Raw genomic sequence first — 27,453 nt, forward strand, 5'->3', positions numbered from 1 at the left:
GGTATGGATGGGATATAAACACAAATATTTTGACATTTAGGGCAGACAATAGATATATGATTTATGTGAATATGATGTAATGGATAGGAATGTCAATAAAAATAAAATGAAAAAAAATAAAGGAAAGATTTAAAAAATAAACTATTTTTTTAACTTGGGACTTCCTGTGGGCCGGATTTTGGATGCTGGGGGGCCGGATTCGGCCCGCGGGCCGTAGTTTGGGGACCCCCGATTTAAAGAAAGGGGGTGGGATTAAATAAGTGTAAACTTCTTCTCACTCCTTTTCAAATATGTAAAAAAAATAAAAATAAAAGAAAGTCCATTGCTCATTTTGTTTATTTTTTTCCGTTTTTTATTCTCCATTGTTTTCATTTGGTTCTAATGGCTGTTAAGGCTATAGCACTGTACTGGATCAGGCTTGCTCTTGTTTGTTTTGCATATTTGAAATAAAAAATATACCAAATCAAATAACATTACCTCAGATTGCTTGTAAACATTGGACACTGAAGCGTAACTCAGTTCGCGCACTTCCATTATTTGCATTTCGAGCGACAAAATGCAGTGCACTGCGAATGTTGCACTCAAAACGCACAATGAGCAATCATTTCACACACTTACAACTCAGTACGTACATCATGAAGTGTTAATTATTCTACAGTATATAACCTTTTGCTCTACATCTATTTTACTTACATCCACTTGACAAATCCCTTAATATTACAAGTACACCACACACATTTTTCCTTCAAGACAGGTCACTTTGATGTCTTAACCTGTGTTTTATCCTTCCTTGCTACGTCAAGGATGCTCTTGTTCAAAAGTCTTACATTGTTTATGTTAGGATTACTGCGATACCAAAGCTCACCTGCGTCCCATAGAAGGAACAAAATACAGGATTTAAGGCGTCAAAGACAAATCATTTTGCAAAGTTCCAAAGTAAACATCACCAAGCTTGTCTGCCCCTGCATGGAGAAGACTTCCCCTTCGGGTCTCATTCTTGCACCTGGCTGCTGCGACCAACGCTGTAGCATTTACCTGTGAGTCTGTGACCGCTTTTGAATAAATCTAGTTCAATCTTCCAGCTGACCCGATCCTTGATTGTGCAACAAAAGGATGCAGTACACTTTACACTTAGTTCCTAAAGGTGACAATTAGGGATGTCCGATAATATCGGCCGATAAATGCGTTAAAATGTAATATCTGAAATTATCGGTATCGGTTTTTTTATCTGTATCATTTTTTTTTTGTTTTTTAATTAAATCAACATAAAAAACACAAGATACACTTACAATTAGTGCACCAACCCAAAAAACCTCCCTCCCCCCATTTCTTTCTGTTATCAATATTCTGGTTCCTACATGATATATCAATATATATCAATACAGTCTGCAAGGGATACAGTCCGTAAGCACACATGATTGTGCGTCCTGCTGCTCCACTAATAGTACTAACCTTTAACAGTTAATTTAACTCATTTTCATTAATTACTAGTTTCTATGTAACTGTTTTTATATTGTTTTACTTTCTTTTTTATTCAAGAAAATGTTTTTAATTTAGTTATCTTATTTTATTTTAAAAAAAAAAAAGTACCTTATCTTCACCATACCTGGTTGTCCAAATTAGGCATAATAATGTGTTAATTTCACGACTGCATACATCGGTTGATATCGGTATCGGTAATTAAAGAGTTGGACAATATCGGAATATCGGATATCGGCAAAAAGCCATTATCGGACATCCCTAATATATATATATATATACACACATGTATATTCATTCATTACTCATTGTTAAAAGTGGCCCTCTGAGGGCAACCATAACTGCGTTGTGGCCCTCAATGAAAACCAGTTTGTCACCCCTGCGCTAGAGAGTCAATTTGTGTTCGGAAACCCTAAAATTTTCAAAGTTTTCGCCGGACCGGACGCTTTTGCAAAAAATGGTGAGTTGTCGTGCATGTTAAGAGTGGGAGGATATTAATAAAACCAAGCAAATTTGATAGGGACTTCACAGCTTTTGCTACTCGGGCCCTAATGAAAAAGGAGTTGAAGAGGAAGCGAGTAAACATTGCTATTATCATTTATGGGACCGTATTTTTCGGAGTATAAGTCGCACCGGCCGAAAATGCATAATAAAGAAGGAAAAAAACATATATAAGTCGCACTGGAGTATAAGTCACATTTTTTGGGGGAAATGTATTTGATAAAAGCCAACAGCAAGAATAGACATTTGAAAGGTAATTTAAAGGCCTACTGAAAGCCACTACTAGCGACCACGCAGTCTGATAGTTTATATATCAATGATGAAATCTTAACATTGCAACACATGCCAATACGGCCGGGTTAACTTATAAAGTGACATTTTAAAATTCCCGGGAAATATCCGGCTGAAACGTCGCGGTATGATGACGTATGCGCGTGACGAAGTCAGAGTAACGGAAGTTATGGTACCCCGTAGAATCCTATACAAAAAGCTCTGTTTTCATTTCATAATTCCACAGTATTCTGGACATCTTTTGCAATTTGTTTAATGAACAATGAAGGCTGCAAAGAAGACAGTTGTAGGTGGGATCGGTGTATTAGCAGCGGACTACAGCAACACAACCAGGAGGACTTTGTTGGAGCGCTAGCCGCGCTAGCCACCGACCTCACCTTGACTTCCTACGTCTCCGGGCCGCCAAACGCATCGAGGGAAGTCCTTCGTCCTTCTGCCGATCGCTGGAACGCAGGTGAGCACGGGTGTTGATGAGCAGATGAGGGCTGGCTGGCGTAGGTGGAGAGCTAATGTTTTTAGCATAGCTCTGTGTGGTCCGGTTGCTAAGTTAGCTTCAATGGCGTCGTTAGCACAGCATTGTTAACCTTCGCCAGCCTGGAAAGCATTAACCGTGTATTTACATGTCCACGGTTTAATAGTATTGTTGATTTTCTATCTATCCTTCCAGTCAGGGGTTTATTTCTTTTGTTTCTATATGCAGTTAAAGCACGATGCTATCACGTTAGCTCGTAGGTAAAGCATTTCGCCGATGTATTGTCGTGGAGATAAAAGGCACCGAATGTCCATTTCGCGTTCTCGACTCTCATTTTCAAGAGGATATAGTATCCCAGGTGGTTTAAAATACAAATCCGTGATCCACAATAGAAAAAGGAGAGAGTGTGGAATCCAATGAGCCAGCTTGTACCTAAGTTACGGTCAGAGCGAAAAAAGATGCGTCCTGCACTGCACTCTAGTCCTTCACTCTCACGTCCCTCATCCACGAATCTTTCATCCTCGCTCAAATTAATGGGGTAATCATCACTTTCTCGGTCCGAATCTCTCTCGCTGCATTGTAAACAACGGGGAATTGTGAGGAATACTAGCTCCTGTGACGTCACGCTACTTCCGCTACAGGCAAGGCTTTTTTTTACCAGCGAGCAAAAGTTGCAAACTTTATCGTTGATTTTCTCTACTAAATCCTTTCAGCAAAAATATGGCAATATCGCGAAATGATCAAGTATGACACATAGAATGGATCTGCTATTCCTGTTTAAATAAATAAAAATCATTTCAGTAGGCCTTTAAAATGTCTAAAGAATAGTGAACAACAGGCTGAATAAGTGTACGTTATATGAGGCATAAATAACCAACTGGTATGTTAACGTAACATATTATGGTAAGAGTCCTTCAAATAACTATAACATATAGAACATGCTATACGTTTACCAAACAATCTGTCACTCCTAATCGCTAAATCCCATGAAATATTATACGTCTAGTCTCTTACGTGAATGACATCAATAATATTACCGTAATTTCCGGACTATAAGCCGCTACTTTTTCCCCTCGTTCTGGTCCCTGCGGCTTATACAAGGGTGCGGCTTATTTACGGCCTGTTCTTCTCCGACACCGACAAAGAGGATTTCGGTGGTTTTAGTACGCAGGAGGAAGACGATGACACAATGGTTAAAGACTGACTTTTCATATACCGGTAGGCTGGTTATTTTGATAACGTACAGGCGAGCACTTTGTATTACTTTGCACCGTTGTATTATTTGTACTCTGCATGAATGCTGTTCGCCATGTCAAAGATGTGAAAGTTTGATTGAATGATTGAAAGATTTATTGTTAATAAATGGGACGCTTTGCGTTCCCAAACAGTCATCTCTGTCCCGACAATCCCCTCCGTGGTAGCAGGAACCCCTATATACTACGCTAATTACACATCAAAACCCTGCGGCTTATAGTCGGGTGCGGCTTATATATGGAGCAATCTGTATTTTCCCCTAAATTTAGCTGGTGCGGCTTATAGTCCGGAAATTACGGTAGTTGATATTTTACGCTAATGTGTTCATCATTTCACACATAAGTCGCTCCTGAGTATAAGTCGCACCCCCGGCCAAACTATGAAAAAAACTGCCACTTATAGTCCGAAAAATACGGTAAGTACACGATGCGCACGGTCAAAACTGGAGCCCTCAGTGTACTAACTGAAGTGTACTGACAGAAGTCCATTTGCGAGCGAGGCAATACTGTTTTTGTGCAGGTATATAAAAGTAAAGAACATGACGGCTAGATCTGGTGTTAAAATTGTCGTGCGTAGAAGTGTTATTCTACTTCTGTGGCGGGTAGAAGTGTTATTCTACTTCTGTGGCGGGTAGAAGTGTTATTCTACTTCTGTGGCGGGTAGAAGTGTTAGTCTACTTCTGTGGCGGGTAGAAGTGTTATTCTACTTCTGTGGCGGGTAGAAGTGTTATTCTACTTCTGTGGCGGGTAGAAGTGTTAGTCTACTTCTGTGGCGGGTAGAAGTGTTATTCTACTTCTGTGGCGGGTAGAAGTGTTATTCTACTTCTGTGGCGGGTGTTATCCAGCTGGCAGGAAGCCACTGTGGCTCGTCCTGCGCCTCTTGTACTGCTGCCAGCAGCTGGAGACAGGACTCCTTCAGGTCCTCGTTGACGATCACACCATCAAAGAACTGTGCGTAGTGAGACTCCATCTTGTGGGCGGCCTCCTCCATCTCCTGGAAGTCCTCATCCTACGGGAGTAAACGGGGTTACCGTATTTCCTTGAATTGGCGCAGGGAATATAGTATTCGCACGTCTAGAATTACTGCCGGGTCAAACTCGTTTCTCAAAATAATTAACGCATGCTTGGCCTTATCGCCGGTTTATTATTGAAGCTGGATCAAATTCGTTTCGCAAAATATTAATTTTATTATCGCATGTCTGTAATTTTCGCCGGGTCAAACTCGTTTCGCAAAATATTTAGCATATGGCTAGAACTTCCACCGGGTCAAATTCGTTACGTCACGAGTGACGCATCTGTCCTCATTTTCAAAATGGAGGAAACTGCTTTCAATAGTTTACAATCGCACAAAGGAAAAAAGATAAAGAGCTTTTCAGTAGGATTTAAGGTCCAAGCTATTGAATACCTGTACAGTATGCTAAAGAGAACAGTAAGCAGCTATGTTTTATTAATATACCGTAGCTGCGTGTGTGAAATACTGTATAAGTCAGACCTGGGCATTGTACGGCCCGCGGGCCGCATCCGGCCCTTTGCGCATCCCTGTCCGGCCCGCGTGAGGCCAATCATAAATTACAAAATAAATTTAAAAAAGTATCTATGTCGAGTGTGCAATACAACGGTGCTGCTTTTGTTTTGAAAAGCGTTATTTGTATTACTTCCGTGTGGACGTATGCGCGTGTGCGATTGTGAGTGAATTGAACGGCGCAATTACAAATTACAAAATAAAGTTTAAAAAACATCTATGTCGTGCGCGCAATACAACTGTGCTGCTTTTATTTTGAAATGTGTTATTTATGCCGTATGTCCGGGGGGAACCTGTGAGTGAAGGTGCACAGCGACAAGTGATGAGACGCTAAAAAAAGAAAAGTTGATGAGGAATGGCGTGTTTCCAACAAGAGATGGACTGCCAAGTATTTCTTGACATAAATTAATGATAAAGCCGTTTGCTTAATGTGTGGTACACAGGTTGCTGTGTTTAAATATCATTTTAATCGCCACTACACGAAGAAACACGAGGGAAAATACCGGAATATGTCTGATGAAGCGCGCGCAAGGGAGGCTGATGCGTTGATGGTAAAACTGCAAAGCCAACAAGGACTTTGTGCCATATTTCACACCCCCAGAGATGCAGCCGTCAGGACAAGTTTCGTCATTTCTCACAAAAGCGCCAGAAAAAGTAAGGCGTTTTCTGACGGAGAGTTTATTAAGGAGTGCTTATTGGACTTTGTTGCGCTGATAATGCCCGGAGACATGGGCTGTTTTTCGCTAACTTTGGATGAGAGCTCTGATGCAGTCAATTAAAGAGACAACCACAGGTAATGACTTGTTCACAGAGGTAAATGCGTGTTGGGACAAGCTGGCAGGTGTGACAATCCAATCCACTTTATTTATATAGCACATTTAAACAACAAAATGTTTCCAAAGTGCTGCACAATAATATTACAAACAATATTCAAATATTATCCTTAGCTCCACCAATGACTGAATAAAAAGAAAAAACAATTACATATAAAACCAATATAAAAAACAATATCAAATAAATATGATTAAAAACTATTTTTAACAACAGATGGTTGTCCAAATCTGATGGGGAAAAATGTTGGATAATGCAGGATAAAGTGACCATCAAAAGCAATCTGCTTTTGTATAAAGTTAAGTTAGGTTAAATTAAATTATTATTATTATTATTAATTATTATTATTATTATCATCATTATTATTTATCTTACGGTATATCAAAAATAATATTGAGCAAAATTTAATTGAAATATTGTCGTGTGGCCCTCCAGCAGTGCTCGGGTTGCTTATGCGGCCCCCGGTGAAAATTAATTGCCCACCCCTGGTATAAGTCATTAAATGACTCCCGCCTCCTGGTGGTAGAGGGCGCTGCCGCGCTAGTGATCCTTCTTGCGACTTCCGGTACTGCAGAAGAAGTGAACACACGCAGCAAGAGATTTTTTTTTCTGTCCTCTGCCTGAACTTTTAAAATGGAGGATTACATACATAAAATAAAACAGTTTTCTAAACTGGACTTTCAATCGAAGCAGGAGGTAATAATTAAAGGAATATCTCCATCGAAACAGAGACTTTTAAAACTGAAGAAAGAAAATAAGGAAGACTTCTATAAACAAGTTATCGATGCTTTTGGTCAGAAGGAGCTGCAAATGGACTCCATTTATAAGTACAGGTAAGACCATAATAACGTTTTTTTTAATTAAATGTGCTTTTCATGATGGTATGCTTACATCACACTCAAAGCGCACGCCTAAATTTTATGGATTCCTTTTGGTAAACGCCGGAGTGAGAAGAGGTTTTAAAATAATTACCGCATGCACGGCCATCCCGCCGGTTTCCGGTAAACGCAGGTGTGACAGGAGGTTTTAAATTAATTAACGCCCCTGCGGCTATTCAAGGAAATACGGTAAACAGGCTCACACTTCTACCTGAGTGCGTTAGACGGGGCTCACCTTGAAGGGGCGGTCGATGTGGTAGTCAGTGGTTATGTAGGAGTTCTGTCTGGTCTCCCTCAGTTGCTGCGGCGGCGGCGGCTTCACGTAGATGATGTACGCCCGCAGGTCATGTGTTCTCACCGCCTGAATGGCCTGAAGACACGTGTGAGGTGCTTTCCCAATGACCATTTCCTACAAGTAACCATCATTTTGTAAAGTACGTCTATCTACAAACCCCCAGAAGCAGTGAAGTTGTCACGTTGTGTAAATAGTCAATAACAAGAGAATACAACAAATCCTTTCCAACTTATATTCAATTGAATAGACTGCAAAGACAAGATATTTAACGTTCCAACTGGAAAACTTTGTTCTTTTTTGCAAATATTAGCTCATTTGGAAGTTGATGCCTGCAACATGTTTCAAAAAAGCTGGCACAAGTGGCAAAAAATACTGAGGAAGTTGAGGAATGCTCTTATTTGGAACATCCCACAGGTGAACAGGCTAATTGGGAACGGGTGGGTGCCATGATTGGGTATAAAGGCAGCTTCCATGAAATGCTCAGTCATTCACAAACAAGGACGGGGGCGAGGGTCACCACTTTGTCAACAAATGCCTGAGCTAATTGTTGAAGGACAACATTTCTCAACAAGGAATTTAGGGATTTCACCATCTACGCTCCGTAATATCATCAAAAGGTTCAGAGAATCTGGAGAAATCACTGCAGGTAAGCCATGATACTACAGACCTTCCATCCCTCAGGCGGTACTCCATCAAAAAGCGACATCAGTGTGTAAGGGATATCACCACATGGGCTCAGGAACACTTCAGAAAACCCACTGTCAGTAACTACAGTTGGTCGCTACATCTGTAAGTGCAAGTTAAAACTCTACTATGCCAAAGCCAAAGCCATTTATCAACAACACCCAGAAACGCTGCCGGCTTCGCTGGGCCAGAGCTCATCTAAGATGGACTGATGCAAAGTGGAAAAGTGTTCTGTGGTCTGACGAGTCCACATTTCAAATTGTTTTTGGAAACTGTGGACGTCGTGTCCTCCGGACCAAAGAGGAAAAGAACCATCCGGATTGTTCTAGGGTGAAAGTGTAAAAGGCAGCATGTGTGATGGTATGGGGGTGTATTAGTGCCCAAGACATGGGTAACTTACACATCTGTGAAGGCACCATTAATGCTGAAAGGTACATACAGCTTTTGGAGTAACATACGTTGCCATCCAAGCGATGTTATCACGGACGCCCCTGCTTATTTCAGCAAGACAATGCCAAGACACGTGTTACATCAACGTGGCTTCATAGTAAAAGAGTGCTGGTACTAGACTGGCCTGCCTGTAGTCCAGACATTGAAAATGTGTGAAGGCTAAAGTATGAGAAGGGAGACTGTTGGACAACTTAAGCTGTACATCAAGCAAGAATTGGAAAGAATTCAACCTGAAATGGTTCAAAAATGTGTCTCCTCAGTTCCCAAACCTTCACTGAGTGTTGTTAAAAGGAAAGGCCATGTAACACACTGGTAAAAATGCCCCTGTGACAACTTTTTTGCAATGTTTTGCTGCCATTAAATTCTAAGTTCATGATTATTTGCAAAAAATAACAAAGTTTCTCAGTGTGAACATGAAATATCTTGTCTTTGCAGTCTATTCAATTGAATATAAGTTGAAAAGGATTTGTTGTATTCTATTGTTATTTACCATTTACACAATGTGACAACTTCACTGCTTCTGGGTTCTGTACTCACATTTGGTTCAATGTCAATCACACAGATCTTCCCGCTGTTTAAAACTTCCTTCACTGCTTCCCTGCTCGTGCCGTATAGATTGCCTTTATACCCGCCGTACTCCAGGAACCTGCACGTCATTGTGGGCGACAACAACAACACTTGCTGTCAAAATGAGTTGCCGCCACCGCTTGATGGATTGTCGGCGCATTTAACATAGGAGTATTATTATGGTGTGTGTATAAGGTAAGACATATTATCTGCCGTTTTGTTTCGCAATATTATGCAAAAGCGACATTTCTTACCTTCTGGTACCTGCTGATCTGTATTTGGGATCTGCATAAATCCTGAAAAATTGCACGCGTCCGCCTTTGTAGTCGGTAAGCTTCTTCTTTGTCTCTATCTTCTTGTTATGTGACATTCATCCTCCACTGTTGCCATTTCTAATATAAAGTAGTGTAAAGTTCTTACTTATATCTGTCAGTAAACTCACCATGAAAGCACTAAAACATACCGGTGTAGCGACTTTACATTATTCACCCAAGGAACTTTAGTTATTAGAGAGTTTCGGTCGGACGGTTTTTCACTGGACACATTTCGGGTGTTGTTGTTGCACTAGTGAGCCACGGATGAGGAGATGCTTGCTCCGTTGTTGATTGAAGTAAAGTGTGAATGTCATTAAAACAGTTAGCGCCATCTTTTGACACTTCCTCCACTCCCGTCCTTGCACGCTACACCGCAACAACAAAGATGACGGGGCGAAGACGCTGTCCAAGTGGAGGCACGTAAATAAGAGCGCCCACAAAACGGTGCATCCTGAAGCGACTGTCAGAAAGCGACTTGAAGATGATGTGTAAAACATCATCTATGCCACATTTTGAGCAAAGAACCAGCATCACATGTTATGTAGTGCAGTGTTTTTCAACCTTTTTTGAGCCAAGGCACAAAATGCGGAGGCACACCACCAGCAGAAATCATTAAAAAACGAAACTCAGTTGAAAGTAAAAAGTCGTTGTCGCAATTGTTGGATATGACTTTAAAGCATAACCAAGCATGCATCACTATAGCTCTTGTCTCAAAGTAGGTGTACTGTCACCACCTGTCACATCACACCCTGACTTATTTGGACTGTTTTGCTGTTTTCCTGTTTGTAGTGTTTTACTTCTTGTCTTGCGCTCCTATTTTGGTGGTGTTTTCTCTTTTTTTAGTATTTTCCTGCAGCAGTTTCATGTCTTCCTTTGAGTGATATTTCCCGCATCTACTTTGTTTTAGCAATCCAGAATATTTCAGTTGTTTTTATCCTTCTTTGTGGGGACATTCTTGACCGTCATGTCATGTTCGGATGTACATTGTGGACGCCGTCTTTGCTGCACAGTAAGTCTTTGCTGTCGTCCAGCATTCTGTTTTTGTTTACTTTGTAGCCAGTTCAGTTTCAGTTTCGTTCTGCATAGCCTTCCCTAAGCTTCAATGCCTTTTCTTAGGGGCACTCACCTTTTGTTTATTTTTGGTTTAAGCATTAGACATAATTTTACCTGCACACTGCCTCCCGCTGTTTCCGACATCTACAAAGCAATTAGCTACCGGCTGCCACCTACTGATATGGAAGAGTATTACACGGTTACTCTCTAGACAGCACCGACACTCAACAACAACACATCATTTGCAGACTATAATTACTGCTTTGCAAAAAATATTTTGAACCCAAATAGGTGAAATTAGATCTCCCACGGCACACCAGACTGTATCTCGCGGAAAACACTAATGTAGACCACCAGGAAGTGTTTTTAATTTAAAAAAACTAATATGAGTCCTATAATGCGCCTTATAATCCGGTGTGCCTTATATATGAAAAAAGATCGAAAATAGACCATTCATGGGGAGTGCGCCTTATAATCCGGTGCGCCCTATGGTCCGTAAAATACGTTATATTATTAATATTGTCAGGGTGACTCCCCTGCAAAAGCCACATCAATTCAGTTGTTTTAGCACTGACGATCTCGGCATGGTTTACACTTTGTCTTGTTCTCCATAGCGTAGCCTGGGGGTCTTCAAAACCCTCCTTAAGACCTACCTCTTCTCGCTGGCCTTTGACCCGAGCTGAGTCCGCCCACTAGGCCACCATTTCTAGTCCCCCCCCCCTCCCACCCCTTCGCTTTAGTTGTATTTTTCAATTTGTCGCACTTTTATTATTATTATTTTTATTCTGCAAATGTTTAAACTTTTTATTCGACCCCTTTTACCGTATTGCATTTGCACTATCTTGTTTAGCACATTCATTGTTTATATCCTTTTTTTTTTTTTTTGTTTGCTCCATGCTTTTTTTTTAACCTGTAAAGCACTTTGGTTCAATCTAAAAAGTTGTTGAAAATGTGCTATATAAATAAAGTTGACTTGACTTGACTTGATAGCGTGAAAGGTGATATGTGTCCATACTGTGCATGTACTCTTCTCTTTTTCTCAGGCATACTGCAGCAAATGGTATTGTTTTTGCAGTAGGATATCCACCAATTCTACCTTACCTTTGGCTTACCTACGAGCATACCTCTATATTTCTAGTTATTAACAGGGCGAAATGAGAAGGTCACACCTGTTTTTGTACACCATGTTGTCAAATTCCTCTCGGCTGGTGAAGTGATATTCTCTGCCCAACTCCTCGTATCCTTTGGGTGCTCTTGTTGTGTCTGAGAGAGAAGAAGAGACATGTTTGCCGTTTGAGTTCGTCTTTGAGTCACGCTAATCAAGAGCTACGTCACATACGAGGTATTGCGCCTTGGAATGTGTTGGGATTCATTTCAATCAGGCACCTGCGCAGTTCATTGACTCCCACACCTGATGGACCTGCAGCAGACGGACAAAAGTGTATTCTCCAAAGGTATGTACACTACCGTTCAAAAGTTTGGGGTCACCCAAACAATTTTGTGGAATAGCCTTCATTTCTAAGAACAAGAATAGACTGTCGAGTTTCAGATGAAAGTTTTCTTTTTCTGGCCATTTTGAGTGTTTAGTTGACCCCACAAATGTGATGCTCCAGAAACTCAATGTGCTCAAAGGAAGGTCAGTTTTGTAGCTTCTGTAACGAGCTAAAGTGTTTTCAGATGTGTGAACATGATTGCACAAGGGTTTTCTAATCATCAATTAGCCTTCTGAGCCAATGAGCAAACACATTGTACCTTTAGAATACTGGAGTGATAGTTGCTGGAAATGGGCCTCTATACACCTATGTAGATATTGCACCAAAAACCAGACATTTGCAGCTAGAATAGTCATTTACCACATTAGCAATGTATAGAGTGTATTTCTTTAAAGTTAAGACTAGTTTAAAGTTATCTTCATTGAAAAGTACAGTGCTTTTCCTTCAAAAATAAGGACATTCCAATGTGACCCCAAACTTTTGAACGGTAGTGTAGGTAATGTTGGAAGCAGATCAGAATCATATCCATATTTAAGTGTTACTTCTTTCTAAACTCCTATAGTCATATAAAGAATAGCTAGTATTCTTCCTTCTTTAGTGTCTCATAGTAAGGTGTTGGCCTTCTAGATTGGAATGTGTCAGAGTAGAGATAACTCGGAGTAGTCTAAACAAAGCGAGTGGGGGCGAGGGACAGAGGGAAGATCACGGGACTTCCGGGGGTTTGAGGGGAGACCGATCTGGACCGGGCTGGGGAACGCTGGTGTGCTGGATTGGTCTCAGTTTGTCCTCTAAGCTTGGAGAATAAACCACAAAATACCAACTGCTGCCTGTTGATTGAATATAAACATCAGCTTATTGCCATAAAAAGAATCTGGGAGAGACTAGCAATTTGAATTCCCCATTGGAGGAATGCTGGTCAACGCAACAGTAAGAAGGAATAATATGTACCTAGGAGGGCGATGAGACGGTGCACATCATTTCTGCTGCGCTGGTAGCGCACCACCTCTTCATAGGTGCAGATGAGGGCGCTGTTGCAGCTATTAGGACAGTGGGCGGGGCAGGACGTTAGGGCGGTGCTGCGCCGCCTGCGACAGAGACGCAAGCTGTGCCTGAATCCAGCTGAGAAAAAAAACATGTTAAGCTATCTACACCTTGTAAATAATAATGTTTCAGTCCACGTGAGAGTTTGAAGACACACCTAAGTACACGCCCACAAAGTTGCTGCTTAAGTCATCACCCTCTGAATTGATAGGAAAACAAACGGGAGACAAAAAACACAAATCATTCCCTTCAGTATACTCCAATAATAGAAGTAAGTGTATACTGTGTACTTAGTCTGTGAGTGCGCACACTTTGATAGTACAGTGTAGGGATGATACTCGAAACCGGTTTTCCCGGTTGTTTGATAAGAAAAGAACCGAGTCCTCGGACTCGAATCCCTTTTTGAGAACCGGTACCCGTTATCGAGACCACTATAGTAAAGGAAAAGAGTTGATTCTTTATTCGGATCCCGTCCCGACCAGAAATGCTCCGTGGGACATCACAAGAAATGACGTCGCGTAGCTCAGTCATTAGGCGCAGATAGCGAAAGCAGGAAAACAATGGACGGGAAAAAGCGCTCCAAGGTGTAATAAAGTTCAAAACAAAAGCTATAATCCATCGAATAACTTTACTGAGAGATTTGAGCAGGGTAAAACACATGAAGAACACTTTTACGACCAACCGGAAACATAGCAACCAGGCTAGCAACGCACCTCCTTTACGGCAGCTGTCGCAACGTTCTTAAAACAACCGCAGCACATACATATATATACAACATATCTCCCTTTTTTAACTTTTGTTTTTCTTTCCTTGTAAACAAAACAAAATCACACTGTAGATGTGTTGTCTGTCTAATTATAAATAATGCAGACGAGGCGTGTTACCTGAGTTCTTGACGTTTACTTTCACAGCGTGGCAACATGCAACACTTTTCGGGGCTACCGCGCATGCTCGTAACTCCCGTTGCATGCTGGGTAGTGTAGTTGTTATATTCTCTAGCTCATAACATTTTTCCCCCATAAAGAAATAATGTTAACTCAATAAAGTGTTTTTTTTTTTTTATCTTTAACTTTTCATTTTTTAGCATTGTAACCACATTTGCAAACAACTTTTCTCTTCATATAATTTTCTTTCAATAAAGAAATAAAGTGCAAAAATGTCAAAGCATCATAACAAACAGTTATGTTCCAATAGCAGCAGAAGTGCACTTTTTGGAGAGCTGTATTATTTTCAGTTTTGTGCCCAAGGGACTGATTTTATTTAACACTATATTATTATTTATACACCTATAGTGATCACAGAGACAGCTTGTTTTTGTGTTACTGTATATATTTGTTTCTCTGAAAAATCCCACTTAATATACTTTGGGTAACAACAGTCAATATTTATTTATTTTATTTTTTTAGGTGGGTAACAGTCAATATTTATTTATTTATTGGATTTTATTTTTTTATTATATAATAAAAGTGAGCTTTTGTTAAACCAAATATTGTGTGTTTTTTTCCATATACAACAACCTATCTGGACTCGATAAGAGAATCGATAAGGAATCGGTTCGATAAGAGGATTCGATAATAGGCTCGAACTCGATAATTTCTTATCAAACATCATCCCTAGTAGTGCATTCCGTTTATATTTACATCTAACACAATTTCCCAACTCATATGGAAACGGGGTTTGTAATCCACGCGCACACAAAATGAATGTGTGTGCGAGCAGACAGGCAATGCATATCGTGTAATTTTTACGCGCAAAGATTTTGGCACCGTTTTAATTATGAATTGTCACCACTTGAGTTAGTCGCCCGCATTCCACCACATAGCCAAGATGGCGACTCGTGTGGGTGGCGAAAGTGCGATACTGCATGCTCACAGTTTCCGAGTACTGCATACTTGCCAACCTTGAGACCTCTGAATTCGGGAGATGGGGGGGGGGGGGGGGGGTTTAGGTGGGGGGGGGGGGAGGGGGGGGTTGGTGTATATTGTAGCGTCCCGGAAGAGTTAGTGCCGCAAGGGGTTCTGGGTAGAGATGTCCGATAATATCGGTCTGCCGATATTATCGGCCGATAAATGCGTTAAAATGTAATATTGGAAATTATCGGTTTTTTTATTATCAGTATCGTTTTTTTTTTGTTTTTGTTTTTTTTATTAAATCCACATAAAAAACACAAGATACACTTACAATTAGTGCACCAACCCAAAAAACCTCCCTCCCCCATTTACACTCATTCACACAAAAGGGTTGTTTCTTTCTGTTATTAATATTCTGCTTCCTACATTATATATCAATATATATCAATACAGTCTGCAAGGGATACAGTCCGTAAGCACACATGATTGTGCGTGCTGCTGCTCCACTAATAGTACTAACCTTTAACAGTTAATTTTACAAATTTTCATTAATTACTAGTTTCTATGTAACTGTTTTTATATTGTTTTACTTTCTTTTTTATTCAAGAAAATGTTTTTAATTTATTTATCTTATTTTATTTGATTCATTTTTTTAAAAAGTACCTTATCTTCACCATACCTGGTTGTCCAAATTAGGCATAATAATGTGTTAATTCCACGACTGTATATATCGGTTGATATCGGTATCGGTAATTAAAGAGTTGGACAATATCGGCATATCGGATATCGGCAAAAAGCCATTATCGGACATCCCTAGTTCTGGGTATTTGTTCTGTTGTGTTTATGTTGTGTTACGGTGCGGATGTTCTCCCGAAATGTGTTTGTCATTCTTGTTTGGTGTAGGTTCACAGTGTGCTACAGTGTTAAAGTTGTTTATACGGCCACCCTCAGTGTGACCTGTATGGCTGTTGATCAAGTATGTCTTGCATTCACTCATGTGTGTGCAAAAGCCGCATATATAATGTGACTGGGCCGCCACATGTTTGTATGGAGGAAAAGCGGACGCGACGACAGGTTGTAGAGGACGCTAAAGGCAGTGCCTTTAAGGCACGCCCCCAATATTGTTGTCCGGGTGGAAATCGGGAGAAATTCGGGAAAATGGTTGCCCCGGGAGACTTTCGGGAGGGGCACTGAAATTCGGGAGTCTCCCGGGAAAATCGTGAGGGTTGGCAAGTATGGAGTACTGACAGCGGCCTGCATGTTGCCTTACTTTATCAATGTGAATGCACATTTGCACTCAAAATGGTGCAGGTCATAATCCAGACCTGGGCAAATTAAGGCCCGGGGGCCACATGCGGCCCGTTGAGCTTTTCAATCTGGCCCGCCGGACATTCTCAAATAATTTTTTTAGATGTTTAAGATGGAAAGTGTAGCTGCCATTATGATGTACAGTCATGTTTTCTAATGACCGTACGTCTTGAACTATACTAAGTATTTCAATGGTTGGAATCTGCGCTTATGGATGATACACCAGTTACTATGGTCATGTAATTTGTTACTATGGTCATCTAATTAGTTACTATGGTAATCTAATTAGTTACTATGGTCATCTACGTCACAGCAGCTCAGACGAGGCACCAAGCAGTGTGGGCGGGAAGCGTTTCCACAGACGCGGAAGGAGATTTTTTATGACAAAGTTCTAAAGCTTAGTGATATATAGAATATAATAGAATAGAATAGAAAGTACTTTATTGATCCCTGGGGGGAATTCAGCAAATATCAGATGTATCAGATTGTAGGTGGGTTTATTTTGTAGCCTTCGCGTTCATATTTCAATGTTTGTTGCATTTTTGTCGCGTTTCACTTGATTGTAAAATATGTCGATCGAAAGGGGGTGTGACATTTATATTTTGTCAATATTCAATGTTTTATCGTTCATAGAAACATGTGAAATTCCATTACGTTTTTTAAGGCGGTCTGTCATAACGTTTTTAGCATTCAATCAGACATTATTGTGAGGTTTTGTATTAGTGTTCCTAAAATAGATATACCGATTGTTGATAATAAAGGTAAATTGTTGATAATAAAGGTAAAGTACTGGTATTGTTTATTATCAATAGCACTATTTCTATTGGTATTCATATTGCTCCATTTTTAGTGTAATAATGCTCATTGTCATTTCTGTATTTTTTTTTAAATTTTCGCTAACTGCTTATTTGCTATTACTTTTACCATCATATTTGTACATGTCGTATTTGCTGATGTTGCTCTGTTGTTGTTGTGTTTGCTGTTGTTGTTTTTGTCTCTCTGTCTAATCCCCCTCTTGTCCCCACAATTCCCCCCTCTGTCTTCAAAAAAAAAAAAAAAAAAAAGATATACCGGCCCCCAGACACATTTTTCTCTCTAAATGTGGCCCCCGAGTCAAAATAATTGCCCAGGCCTGCTCTACTCGAAAGGTACATTTCGTCAGTCTACCCCAGGGCAGCTGTGGCTACGAAAGTAGCTTACCACCACCAGGTGTGAATTAATGATGGGTTTTTAACATGTAAAGCGACTTTGGGTACTTAGAAAAGCGCTATATAAATCCCAGGTATTATTATTATTATTATAAATCTTCTTATGTCTAACTTTAAAAGAGAAAAATGCAATGTTGTTGAATAAATGATCCAATGTTTAACCTCTCACCGTCTCTGAGTTCCTCTGACGTGCCGCATCAAAAAGCAGATCAAAAGAAGCAAATTATACAAAAAAAATGCTAACATAAACATATCTATATTACAAGGAAGCTAGGGCGTACAAGGCAAAGCATATTCATTAGGGATGTCCGATAATGGCTTTTTTGCCGATATCCGATATTTTCCAACTATTAATTACCGATACCGATATCAACCGATACCGATATATACAGTCGTGGAATTATCACATTATTATGCCTAATTTGGACAACCAGGTATGGTGAAGATAAGGTCCTTTTAAAAAAATTAATTAAGTAAAATAAGATAAATAAATTAAAAACATTTTCTTGAATAAAAAAGAAAGTAAAACAATATAAAAACAGTTACATAGAAACTAGTAATTAATGAAAATGAGTAAAATTAACTGTTAAAGGTTAGTACTGTATTTTTCGGAGTATAAGTCGCTCCGGCCGAAAATGCATAATAAAGAAGGAAAACAACATTTATAAGTCGCATTTTTGGGGGGAAATTTATTTGATAAAAGCCAACAGCAAGAATAGACATTTGAAAGGCAATTTAAAATGTCTAAAGAATAGTGAACAACAGGCTGAATAAGTGTACGTTATATGAGGCATAAATAACCAACTGCTATGTTAACGTAACATATTATGGTAAGAGTCATTCAAATAACTATAACATATAGAACATGCTATACGTTTACCAAACAATCTGTCACTCCTAATCGCTAAATCCCATGAAATCTTATACGTCTAGTCTCTTACGTGAATGACATCAATAATATTATTGGATATTTTACGCTAATGTGTTAAGCATTTCACACATAAGTCGCTCCTGAGTATAAGTCGCACCCAAACTATGAAAAAAACTGCGACTTATAGTCCGAAAAATACGGTACTATTAGTGGAGCAGCAGCACGCACAATCATGTGTGCTTACGGACTGTATCCCTTGCAGACTGTATTGATATATAATGTAGGAACCAGAAATATTAATAACAGAAAAAAACAACTCTTTTGTGTGAATGAGTGTAAATGGGGGAGGGAGGTTTCTTGGGTTGGTGCACTCATTGTAAGTGTATCTTGTGTTTTTTATATTGATTTAATTAAAAATAAAAAAAATAAAAAACCGATACCGATAATTAAAAAAAACGATACCGATAATTTCCGATATTACATTTTAAAGCATTTATTGGACATCTCTAATATTCATCTAACAAAGACTTACCTACCAGATTCAAAAGCTTCCTCATCTGGCGGAGAGAGAAAACAAGTGTGGAGTTATTGAGAAATGTGTTTTTTTTACATCATGATTAAAGTCCTACTGAAAGCCACTACTAGCGACCACGCAGTCTGATAGTTTATATATCAATGATGAAATCTTAACATTGCAACACATGCCAATACGGCCGGGTTAACTTATAAAGTGACATTTTACATTTCCCGCCACACTTCCGGTTGAAAAACTCCTTTGGATATGATTTATGCACGTGACGTCACAAAATCCACGGAAGTGGTTGGACCCCATCGGACCCGATATAAAAACCTCTTGTTTTCTTCGACAAAATCCCACAGTATTCTTGACATCTGTGTTGGTGAATCTTTTGCAATTTGTTTAATGAACAATGGAGGCTGCAAAGAAGAACGTTGTAGGTGGGATCGATCGGTGTCTTAGCGGCTAAGTACAATACTTACAGCAACACAACAAGGACTACTTACTACGCCTAGCCGATGCTTGCCGCCAAACCCACGGATGAAGTCCTTCGTCGCGCCGTCGATCGCTGGAACGCAGGTGAGCACGGCTGTTGATGAGCAGATGAGGGCTGGCTGGCGTAGGTGGAGCGCTAATGTTTTTATCATAGTTCTGTGAGGTCCGGTTGCTAAGTTGCTAAATTAGCCTTAGCGTCCTTAGCAACAGCATTGTTAAGCCTTGGAATTTTTAACCGTATAGTTACATGTACATGGTTTAATAGTATTGTTGATCTTTTGTCTATCCTTCCAGTCAGGGGTTTATTTATTTTGTTTCTATCTTCATTTGAGAACGATGCTATCACGTTAGCTCAGTAGCTAAGTGTGTCGCCGATGTATTGTCGTGGAGATAAAAGTCACTGTGAATGTCCATTTCGCGTGCTCGACTCTCATTTTCAAGAGGATATAGTATCCCAGGTGGTTTAAAATACAAATCCGTGATCCACAATAGAAAAAGGAGAGAGTGTGGAATCCAATGAGCCAGCTTGTACCTAAGTTACGGTCAGAGCGAAAAAAGATTCGTCCATCCCTGCCTCTCAAGTCCTTCACTGTAATGTTCCTCATCTACGAATCTTTCATCCTCGCTCAAATTAACGGGGTAATCGTCGCTTTGTCACTCCGAATCTCTCTCGCTCCATTGTAAACAACGGGGAATGGTGAGGAATACTAGCTCCTGTGACGTCACGCTACTTCCGCTACAGGCAAGGCTTTTTTTTATCAGCGAGCAAAAGTTGCAAACTTTATCGTCGATTTTCTCTACTAAATCCTTTCAGCAAAAATATGGCAATATCGCGAAATGATCAAGTATGACACATAGAATGGATCTGCTATTCCCGTTTAAATAAAAAAATGTCATTTCAGTAGGCCTTTAAGCTCTGGGAGAAGAGTTACCTGCTTCGTTTTTTTTTTAGATCGCAATTTCCACCAGTCCCGATGTGTGTGAGAATTTTGGTGAGTTTTGAAGTATTTTAAGGGGGTGAAATTACAGCTCAAAGAGGCAAAAATGAGTGTTTTTAGTACATTTTTGTCTTAAATGGGAAATTGCCACCTTCCTGTTGGTTTTTGCCCGAGGATGTGTCATTATGAGTTGTAGGTCTAAGTGAGACCTACATACAGGTTTTTGTTTCATGTCTCTACGACCTTCCTAGTGGGAGTTACAGGCAGTTTGTTTTTGTTTTTTCCTAGGGGGCGCTAGAGCGCAATTTTGATTTTTGGGGTTTGGTTTTTTGACTAAAAATGTGCTGTACCCGTGTTTGTATGTGTGTAAAAAATGTGGTGACTTTTGAAGCATGTTAAGGGGGGCAAAGTAGTGCGCAACGGTGCGGAAGAATAATAATAATAAAGATTAATAATAAAACCTTACAAATTCAATAGTGTCCTTTCGTCCCATTGCAAAAGGACTCCCTTTGACAATGGTCCTGTGCGGACCCTAATTAGTGCACCAACCCAAAAAACCTCCCTCCCCCATTTACACTCATTCACACAAAAGGGTTGTTTCTTTCTGTTATTAACATTTCTGGTTCCTACATTATATATCAATATAGACCAGGGGTCACCAACGCGGTGCCTGCGGGCACCAGGTAGCCCATAAGGACCAGATGAGTAGCCCGCTGGCCTGTTCTAAAAATAGCTCAAATAGCAGCACTTACCAGTGAGCTGCCTCTATTTTTTAAATTTTATTTATTTACTAGCAAGCTGGTCTCGCTTTGCCCGACATTTTTAATTCTAAGAGAGACAAAACTCAAATAGAATTTGAAAATCCAAGAAAATATTTTAAAGACTTCGTCTTCACTTGTTTAAATAAATTCATTCATTTTTTTTTACTTTGCTTCTTATAACTTTCAGAAAGACAATTTTAGAGAAAAAATACAACCCTAAAAATGATTTTAGGATTTTTAGACAGATATACCTTTTTACCTTTTAAATTCCTTCCTCTTCTTTCCTGACAATTTAAATCAATCCATCCATCCATCCATTTTCTACCGCTTATTCCCTTTGGGGTTACAGGGGGCGCTGGAGCCTATCTCAGCTACAATCTGGCGGAAGGCGGCGTCAATGTTCAAGTAAATTTATTTTTTTTATTGTAAGGAATAATAAATAAATTTTAATTTAATTCTTCATTTTAGCTTCTTTTTTTTTCGACGAAGAATATTTGTGAAATATTTCTTCAAACTTATTATGATTAAAATTCAAAAAAATTATTCTGGCAAATCTAGAAAATCTGTAGAATCAAATTTAAATCTTATTTCAAAATCTTTTGAATTTCTTTTAAAATTTTTGTTCTGGAAAATCTAGAAGAAATAATGATTTGTCTTTGTTAGAAATATAGCTTGGTCCAATTTGTTATATATTCTAACAAAGTGTAGATTGGATTTTAACCTATTTAAAACATGTCATCAAAATTCTAAAATTAATCTTAATCAGGAAAAATTACTAATGATGTTCCATAAATTATTTTTTAAATTTTTTCAAAAAGATTTGAATTAGCTAGTTTTTGTCTCCTTTTTTTCGGTTTGAATTTTGAATTTTAAAGAGTCGAAATTGAAGATAAACTATGTTTCAGAATTTAAATGTCATTTTTTTCGTGTTTTCTCCTCTTTTAAACCGTTCAATTAAGTGTAAATATCATTAATTATTAATAATAACATAGAGTTAAAGGTAAATTGAGCAAATTGGCTATTTCTGGCAATTTATCTAAGGGTGTATCAAACTGGTAGCCCTTCGCATTAATCACTACCCAAGAAGTAGCTCTTGCTTTCAAAAAGGTCGGTGACCCCTGATCTAAATGTTATCCTCTGTGTCCTTGTTGCGTATTTTGCAAGCATATGCTGCACAATGTACATGCATTCTTGTCTTGGTGTACGTGCCCTCTGCAACACACTGCTGGCACTTTGCCCCTACTAGCTTGGTCAGAGGGGCGTGACGTCACTAGTGATATCTGTCTGACGTCACGCAAATACGGAAGTGCGCATACACTGTAAAAAAAAAAAGTTGACAAAACGCAAATTTTCAAGGCAACATGATGCAACAAGATTTTTGCGTTTTCTCAACTTTTGACTACTGCTGGCCAGACACTGTTTTGGTAGTTAAACATAGTGAAACCTTATTTCTGAGTCTGACTAACTTGAAAACTATAATTAGTCCAACATTTGCAAATCATATTTCACTATTTAGCAGTAGTCAAAAGTTGAGAAAACGCAAAAATCTTGTTGCATCATGTTGCCTTGAAAATTTGCGTTTTCTCAACTTTCTTTTTTTTTGTTACAGTGTACCAGGCACGTGCACACATAGGGGCCTATGGGTGCTTGAGCCCCTGCCCTTTTTTGCCTCGTCTTAAAAAGTGCCCTCTGTCTGTGTTTTTTTTCTTTTTTTTTTCTTTAAACAACACTAATAAATTCCTGTCAGGGACGTAAAAAACAAAAAACAGCGGTACAAAAACTCCACATTTTCTTGTAATACCGGGTTGTTTGAGCCTGCCGCTTCCGCCAGAGAGAGAGAGAGAGAGAGGGCGAGTGAGTGAGTAAGTGAGAGGAGAGAGAGCCAACTGCGCCCCTGAGGAGACGTGACAGTGGAGCAACTTGAAGCTGTGAGTTATGGTCTAGTCGCCGTCCACTTATTCAGCATCTAATATGGGTAATATTGCAGAAAAACGCTGTATTATTCTATTATTCAATGTGTCAGCTTCTGTTTTTGCCGGACATCGGAGCACGGCGCATCAATTGAGCACGGCACATCAATTCCGCACAGAGCAGAGCGGATCGCGCGGGACAGGAAGTAGTGTACAAAATACAGGCATGTGATTCGACCACAATGAAAAAGACTGAAAAAATTTCCGGGGGTCTGGGGGACGAAGGTCCAGTGCCCTGGTGGGGGGACAAGGGGGGCAACGCCCCCCCGAAGCTCCTGGTTTTTCACCAATTTAACCAAAATTAACAAAGACAGCACCATTTGAAGAAAATATTTTAGTGTTTAAAGACATGAAAACATCATTAATAGAACATACATAACCCAATGATCCTAATGGATCACTGTATGGTTCAGTCCCAACAGTATTTAGTCACTAATATTTACATCTTGTGTTCATTTCACATCCACAGGTGTCACATTGATCAGTGATATTATCTACACTTTATTTACAGTATTACCACATTACTTCAGTTCACTTCACACATTAGCTTTCTCGGAGAGCCCTAACATGAGCCTTCCTTGCAAATTTCTGAGCAGCCTGCATTTTCCTTTTGGTCTCTGCTTTTGTAGCTTCTTTTTTGGATTTTTGGATAAATATAACAAAATACCAAATGTAAACATTTCATTCTTTTCGCCAAAATAGGATATAAATTTATGAAAATAATTAAACATGTTTAGTATTGTTTACTCATATTTGACAATAGGAAATAATAATAATGTGAGGACACTGACATATTGCATGAAACAAGTGTGAAAATATTGACCTTCAAGATTGTTACACCACTGACAAAAGTTTCAAGAGACTACATAAGAACTTAATATTACAAAATAGTATTATATGCAAATTTATTTCAAATAAATTGTTAACTGGAATCAATAATGCGACTCTTTAATAATAATAATAATAATACCTGGTATTTATATAGCGCTTTTCTAAGTACTCAAAGTCGCTTTACATGTTAAAAACCCATCATTCATTCACACCTGGTGGTGGTAAGCTACTTTCGTAGCCACAGCTGCCCTGGGGAAGACTGACGGAATTTCTGTAATTTCATAATATATTTTCACGTGGCTTTTTATTTTTAGAAAAACCCATTTATATTTCGCAAAGCAATAATTGGTTAATATTTAAAACAAACATGTGTATTTCGCAAGCAAATATTTTTTAGCTTACCTCATTATTAACAACCCTGTCTGCAACTGAAGTGGGTGGATCTTTCCTCTCCATGTCACTTTCGGTTGACATCCAAAAGTACCAGATAGTGAAAAGTTTGTTTTCCTTGCTTCAAGTTGTTTCAAATGTTTTTGGCGTTTCGCATGTACTTCCAAAGCCTTGAAACCTGGTGATCCATAGTCAATATTATCATGACACCACGTGCACAAAACCTTTCCGGGACGATCGATTTTCCGAATAAAATCACCGAACAAAGTCGTAACTTCCTTCTTCCCAACAGTATCAGTGATTTCCCTTTCCATCCAGTCCCATCCAAACTTATTTTTGACATGTTTATCAATTTCTTTTACTCGTAAAGCGTCCTTTCTCTCGAGAACCGACATCGTTTACATATGGAAAATGGCGGTAATAACCATTATGAATGATGACGTTATTAACGTCATCATTCATAACAGATGTCCTGATTGGTCACAAGGAACATATCGACCAATCAACTACGGCGTAATATAAACTACGTCTCGAATCTTGATTTAGGGTCGGGGAAAAAAACGGAAAAACGGGAGATAATTTTTTTTTTTCCCCGAGATTAAAAAAAGACGGAATTCCGACTTTAGACGGAAAAATCACATGCCTGAAAATAAAACACCGGGTTAATTTTCTAAATAAAATGCACTGTGTTTACGGCGGATCACATTTCTCTCACAGTAGAGAAATTGAAAAAGACGTAGTCATAAATCACAATGATGTGATCAACATCTACAGGGACATGGCCCCCAGAAGGTTTTTCATTGATTTTTGATTGATTGAGACTTTTATTAGTAGGCTGCACAGTGAAGTACATATTCCGTACAATTGACCACTAAATGGTAACACCCCAATACGTTTTTCAACTTGTTTAAGTCGGGGTCCACTTAAATTGATTCATGATACAGATATATACTATCATATATACTATCATCATAATACAGTCATCACACAAGATAATCACATTGAATTATTTACATTATTTACAATTAGGGGTGTGGAGGGGGGGGTAGGATATGGACAGCAAGTAGTGGACATAGAGAGAGAGAGAGAGAGAGAGAGAGAGAGAGAGAGAGAAAGAGAGATCAGAAGGCATAAGAAAAAGTATCTGCATTTGATTGTTTACATTTGATTATTAGCAATCCGGGGAGGGTGTTAGTTTAGGGTTGTAGCTGCCTGGAGGTGAACTTTTATTGCGGTTTTGAAGGAGGATAGAGATGCCCTTTCTTTTATACCTGTTGGGAGCGCATTCCACATTGATGTGGCATAGAAAGAGAATGAGTTAAGACCTTTGTTAGTTCGGAATCTGGGTTTAACGTGGTTAGTGGAGCTCCCCCTGGTGTTGTGGTTATGGCGGTCATTTACGTTAAGGAAGTAGTTTGACATGTACTTCGGTATCAGGGAGGTGTAGTGGATTTTATAGACTAGGCTCAGTGCAAGTTGTTTAACTCTGTCCTCCACCTTGAGCTAGCTCACTTTGGAGAAGTGGGTAGGAGTGAGGTGGGATCTGGGGTGGAGGTCTAGAAGTAACCTGACTAGCTTGTTCTGGGATATTTGGAGTTTAGATTTGAGGGTTTTGGAGGTGCTGGTTGCTGCTTTAAGGCCCCCAGAAGGTTTGGCTACTGATTGTGCACTGATTTCACAGCATTTCATGGAAGCCCTGAATTTACATTGAGGAGCATATTTGGGTATGGGTGGCCTCCATCCTACAGCCCTCTACTGGCCCCTGGTCCATATTTTTGGCCCTGTATTGCGTTTCAGTTGTTTAGTCTGAGCATTAAGTGAGAAAGACCATAAGTTACAACTTGATGGTGTTTTCATCAAGTTAAGGGAAGAAGGACATATTTTCACATTGAAGTTTTTTCCATTTGGGTACCGTAATTTCCGGACTATAAGCCGCACCTGACTATAAGCCGCACCAGCTAAATTTAGGGGAAAATACAGATTGCTCCATATATAAGCCGCACCCGACTATAAGCCGCAGGGTTTTGATGTGTAATTAGCGTAGTATATAGGGGTTCCTGCTACCACGGAGGGGATTGTCGGGACAGAGATGACTGTTTGGGAACGCAAAGCGTCCCATTTATTATCAATAAATCTTTCAATCATTCAATCAAACTATTACATCTTTGACATGGCGAACAGCATTCGTGCAGAGTACAAATAATACAATGGTGCAAAGTAATACAAAGTGCTCGCCTGTACGTTATCAAAATAACCAGCCTACCGGTATATGAAAAGTCAGTCTTTAATCATTGTGTCATCGTCTTCCTCCTGCGTACTAAAACCACCGAAATCCTCTTCGTCGGTGTCGGAGAAGAACAGGCCGTAAATAAGCCGCACCCTTGTATAAGCCGCAGGGACCAGAACGAGGGGAAAAAGTAGCGGCTTATAGTCCGGAAATTACGGTATTTATTTTTGTATTTTTTTTCAAAGTTCATGTTGCACTGTTCAATGTTCAATATTAAAGTGCTTATCTTTAACAATATATAGCCTAATAATAAACCAGTGTTTTGTTGCTTTTCATGTCTTCCAAGCCTATGATAATGTGAATTAACTCATTATGACAATAATTTGTTGACATAAAAGAAATGGCAATCACTTTTACCTACAAAGGACACACAGCTAAGTAGTTAGCTTCCTATTAGCAAATTAAATTTGACATTAATTTCCATATTGTGTAAAGGACCAAAAAAAAATGTCCTGCCCTTTTCTGACTTTGAGCCCCTGCCCCTCTATAATCATGTGCACGTCCCTGGCGCATACTGTAACAAAAAAGGTACTTATGCCGTTTTTAACACGGTTAATACAGTTGTGGTGTTTTGTAATCACATACTAACCTGCGGTAGAGGCGGCAGCTCCCTGGGTTGCAATTTCTATGAACAAAACATATTATAAGCTACAGATAATCACAAGTTACTATGCTAACATGCCTTAACAGCTACTTCGTAATATAAACGTTACCTTTGAGATGCCGTTGTCCATATTCCGTTTGGGTGGTTGTATTATTATTTAAAAGTGTGTGTTGGGAGTATTTTTGTGGAATAAACACACCACATTTAAAAGCGTTATGTACTTACATTCCCTGTAAACTAGAGGTATTGAAGAGTCTAAAACGACCCGGATGTATTTCCGGGGGAGGGGGCGGAGTCAG

The 27,453-nt window shown here is 39.4% G+C and overlaps 1 protein-coding gene across 2 annotated transcripts; it reads right to left on the reverse strand.

The window, feature by feature from the left end:
- On the reverse strand, positions 1-27,414 carry LOC133646930 (MAGUK p55 subfamily member 4-like). Of its 2 annotated transcripts, XM_062042871.1 has the most exons (11): positions 27,264-27,414; positions 27,140-27,175; positions 18,894-18,918; positions 17,660-17,674; positions 13,282-13,323; positions 13,032-13,202; positions 11,930-12,010; positions 11,760-11,853; positions 9,194-9,302; positions 7,463-7,597; positions 1-5,005 (listed from the first exon to the last, which is right to left on the reverse strand). In XM_062042871.1, exons 1-11 carry the CDS (start codon positions 27,282-27,284, stop codon positions 4,811-4,813), a joined length of 924 nt encoding a protein of 307 aa, XP_061898855.1. In that variant the 5' UTR covers positions 27,285-27,414; the 3' UTR covers positions 1-4,810. The 2 variants fall into 2 exon arrangements, with proteins under 2 accessions (XP_061898855.1, XP_061898865.1); XM_062042881.1 differs by lacking the exon at positions 17,660-17,674.
- Between the last annotated feature and the right edge of the window lie 39 nt (positions 27,415-27,453).

Source organism: Entelurus aequoreus, linkage group LG01 (assembly GCF_033978785.1).
Source record: "Entelurus aequoreus isolate RoL-2023_Sb linkage group LG01, RoL_Eaeq_v1.1, whole genome shotgun sequence".
NCBI lineage: Eukaryota > Metazoa > Chordata > Actinopteri > Syngnathiformes > Syngnathidae > Entelurus > Entelurus aequoreus.